The sequence below is a fragment of the Austrofundulus limnaeus genome, unplaced genomic scaffold, assembly GCF_001266775.1.
Source record: "Austrofundulus limnaeus strain Quisiro unplaced genomic scaffold, Austrofundulus_limnaeus-1.0 Scaffold237, whole genome shotgun sequence".
Taxonomy (NCBI): Eukaryota; Metazoa; Chordata; class Actinopteri; order Cyprinodontiformes; family Rivulidae; genus Austrofundulus; species Austrofundulus limnaeus.
Genome location: NW_013952639.1, coordinates 329,972 through 333,371, shown reverse-complemented (window position 1 = coordinate 333,371; position 3,400 = coordinate 329,972). Strand labels below are relative to the sequence as shown.

General features: G+C 36.1%; 1 protein-coding gene across 1 annotated transcript in view; it reads left to right on the top strand.

The window, feature by feature from the left end:
- Positions 1-2,335: 2,335 nt before the first annotated feature.
- Positions 2,336-3,400, top strand: part of LOC106525674 (synaptotagmin-14) — a gene marked incomplete at its 3' end in the record, with an annotated part of 9,271 nt that continues 8,206 nt past the window's right edge. Inside the window, 1 exon segment of the mRNA XM_014019979.1 lies at positions 2,336-2,949. Coding sequence (XP_013875433.1) covers positions 2,895-2,949 — 55 coding nt within the window.

Here is a 3,400-nt window from a genome sequence, read left to right as displayed (position 1 = left end):
CAAAATAACAGTAGAGACCTGTGCCCACTACTATTTTTAGATGATAAACATTTGTATCAGGTCAACAAAACACGGGCATAGCAACAATATTTTTTATACTACATTTATCCATTTTAAATACACTAACCTCACTCCTTTGTAACAACTAAGGCAAAAATGTCATTAATTCAGAAAATCTATTCAGGACCCCACCTTGATGTTTCGGGACCCCAACTTTGGGTCCCGACCCCAACTTTGGGAAACACTGCACTACCTTATTTCTTATTTTAATACCTAATTTCTTAAATTATTATTACACTTTTGAGTTAGCAATGAGGAGAATGACATATTGTTTGAAATGTTTTTTTTGAATTTTATTTATTTAATCAGGACAGTGTGCAATTAAAACATAAAAACATTTCATGCATTGCACCGGATTTAGCCTAAGGCTAATTTACATGTGTTGTCCCTCCACACCATAAAACAAAACATCCAACAGTAACAGAAATAAGAAAATAAAATAAAGAGAAAAATAAAATAAAACATTTTGCAATTAATTGACTTGAAAAACATCTGATACATTGCATCCAATTTAGCAATAGGGTAATTTGACATCTGTATTTCCACCAGACAATAAACAAATATCACCGATAGGTAATAAAAACATCCAAAATGCAATTTATACTCTTGATTTAATGTATGTGGCCATGAAAAACAATAATTGTAACTAGAAATATTGCATTTCCTGCGAAAACGCTAGTGTGAATGCCTGTTGCTGAAAACTGCTGAAATTGAGAATGTTTAATAGCAAAAGTATTATTCGAAGTCAAACTTTAAAAGCTGAAAGAAGCAAAAGGAAAAACAGTAAAAAAAGGAGCAAAAATGCAGCTGAAATAGCATAAAAAAGCTAAATGCTAAAATAGCTTAATTAAGCAGAAAGCACCTGTAAGAAACATGCGTAACAAAGTACCAGGAAAAAAAAACACACAAAAAAAGCATAGGAATAGTAGAAAATAGAACTACAGATAAAATAGCAGAAAACAGCTAAAATTAGCATAAAAGCTAACTAAAAGTAGAAGCCAGAAGCTGGAAATATTTTATTTAGCATAAGAAGGGAGTACAACCTTGCTGAATTTAGCAGAATTAAGTTCTAATTGCTAAACAAAATGTTTATTTAGCCTAAAAAGCTAATTTTAGCTATTAACAGCTAAAATGTAGCTCCTTTTGTAGAAACTAACAGAATAAAGTAGAAAGCAACTGTAAGAAGCATAAATAGTTCAAATTAGCAGGAAAAAAGCACAAATAAAGCAGAAGAAGAAGAACTAGCAGAAAACAGCTGAAGTTAGTAAAAAAGTTGCTAAAAATTGCAAAAGTGCAATTGTGCAATTTTTATGTAAGGTTTTGTACAATGAATTGTGTAAGGTTTTGTAAAGATTTAGAAACTATTTGAAGGATTTTGAAGGTTGTTGAAAATAGCCCCATTCATAGTCAATGGGGAAAAAGTGGCTAAAAAAGTTGAAATAGCTAAAAAGCTATAAACAGCCGAAATACCAAAAGTCATAGCAGGCACTGCACGAAAGAGCTGAACGTTTTGATATATGAATGGTTGAAGTAGCACAAAAATTGTGGAACAAGGAAGGTGCCGAAAAACGTACGGAACAAAAAATGATCTCAACTAGACATGGGTTTTTACGATGTAAAAACAAGTGTGCATTGCCATGTAGCATATCATTGCAGCAGTGGACTTTCAGAATGAACTTTGACCAAGTTCAAATGTGTTTTCTATACCAGCTTGTGCCTGTCACGTCAGCAGGTGTTTGTTATTAAGGCAATTGAGTGACAATATGAACTTTGAAGAGATTTTTTTTCTTAAAGTTGAATTAACCAGGTTTTGAACCATGATCTCCCACATGATAGTCCATGACATAGACCATTAGACCAATGCAGCTGTGGCAGAAGGTGGTGGCAGGGGTTGGTTTGTATGTGTGCAGAAAGAGGCCACATTGCCAATACAATTATCGACACAAAAATGCATTATATTACAACAATCGAGCAGTATTAAGACAATATTATAGTAAAACATCAAAATACAATCATATTAGTATTGTAAACACTGAACTATTGCGATTAAATACAAAAAAACTATGGTGCAGTACCAAGTTGAGTACAGCTGGGGGCAGTATTGGAGCAATACAAGGCTCCATTGACTGCCATTATGATTCATTAAACATTAATATTTCATAAACTATAAGTTCTACAGGCACCAAAAGACATAGCCATCATTTGGCACAGGGGCTTTACAGATATAAATTACAATGGCAGCTCTAGGACAAAGTATGCAGGAGGAGAAGCATGGCAAAGTTGAGATGACTTGGATGGGAAACGAATCACAATAGTGTGCATTGCACTGGCAATGCACACTGATTATTATCGCACAATTATTGAGAAAGGAGCAGGTTTATACAAGGCTTTTCTTCTTCCTGCTTCCTTTTCATCCATGCATAGTGTTACAAGAAAAAACATGTTTTGTATGTTAATGATGAAATTGTTGAATTGAGTTATTAATTTTTTGATAATTAATCGTTCCATTTCAAATCTACCATGCCAGTATTGAAAATCACCTCTCACTATCAAATTTGCTAAAAAAAAAATATAGAGAGCTCCCATACAAGATGAAATATTTTTGTCTTCAGCAAATAAAGTTTAAAGCTCAACATAATGTGTGTAACTTCTTTTAAACTAGCTCACAAAAAAAGTGGGCATTTCAATGTTTTTGCATTTCAGTGCTACACAACAGCTATCTTCCACAGTGCACTTGTTGAAACTGTAAATTCCTACACACTGACTCAAACTCAAACGCCACACAGGCTCATGAATGGCCTCCCTGCTCTCTGTCCCCCCCGCCCCTCACTCAGATGGTACAGCCTAGTCCAGGACGGAGCATCATGGCGATAGACGGTGAGTTCTCAGGTGAGGCGGACTAAACTTTGCTCGGGACAGGAAAAAAACAAAACAACCGTGTTACTGAATCAAGCTAACCTTCGATCGAGTCCGTCACGTCCTCACTCGGTCTCCTTTTGCGATTCGCGCCGTCAGAACCGCAGACCGGGACCCGCATCGCCGAGCGGAACGGACCGATGCTGAGATGCGGATTCAAGTGATGCAGGACGGCTGAGATCCCTTCATGGGACGCGGCGCACCTGAAGTGATAAACCGAACCGTGGACGGTACCAGAACCGTTTAGGTTGTCCGTCTGATTATTTATGATGTTAGTAAAAGCTTTAGTTAGGTCATAACTCTATACAGCTAGCGTATTTTAATAGAAGAACCGAAAAAAAATCATAGCATACTGCTGTTTTAGCATCACGCGACTTCTACTTTGTTGGTAAGTATGGCAGGCCGTTGTAACATATATAATAAC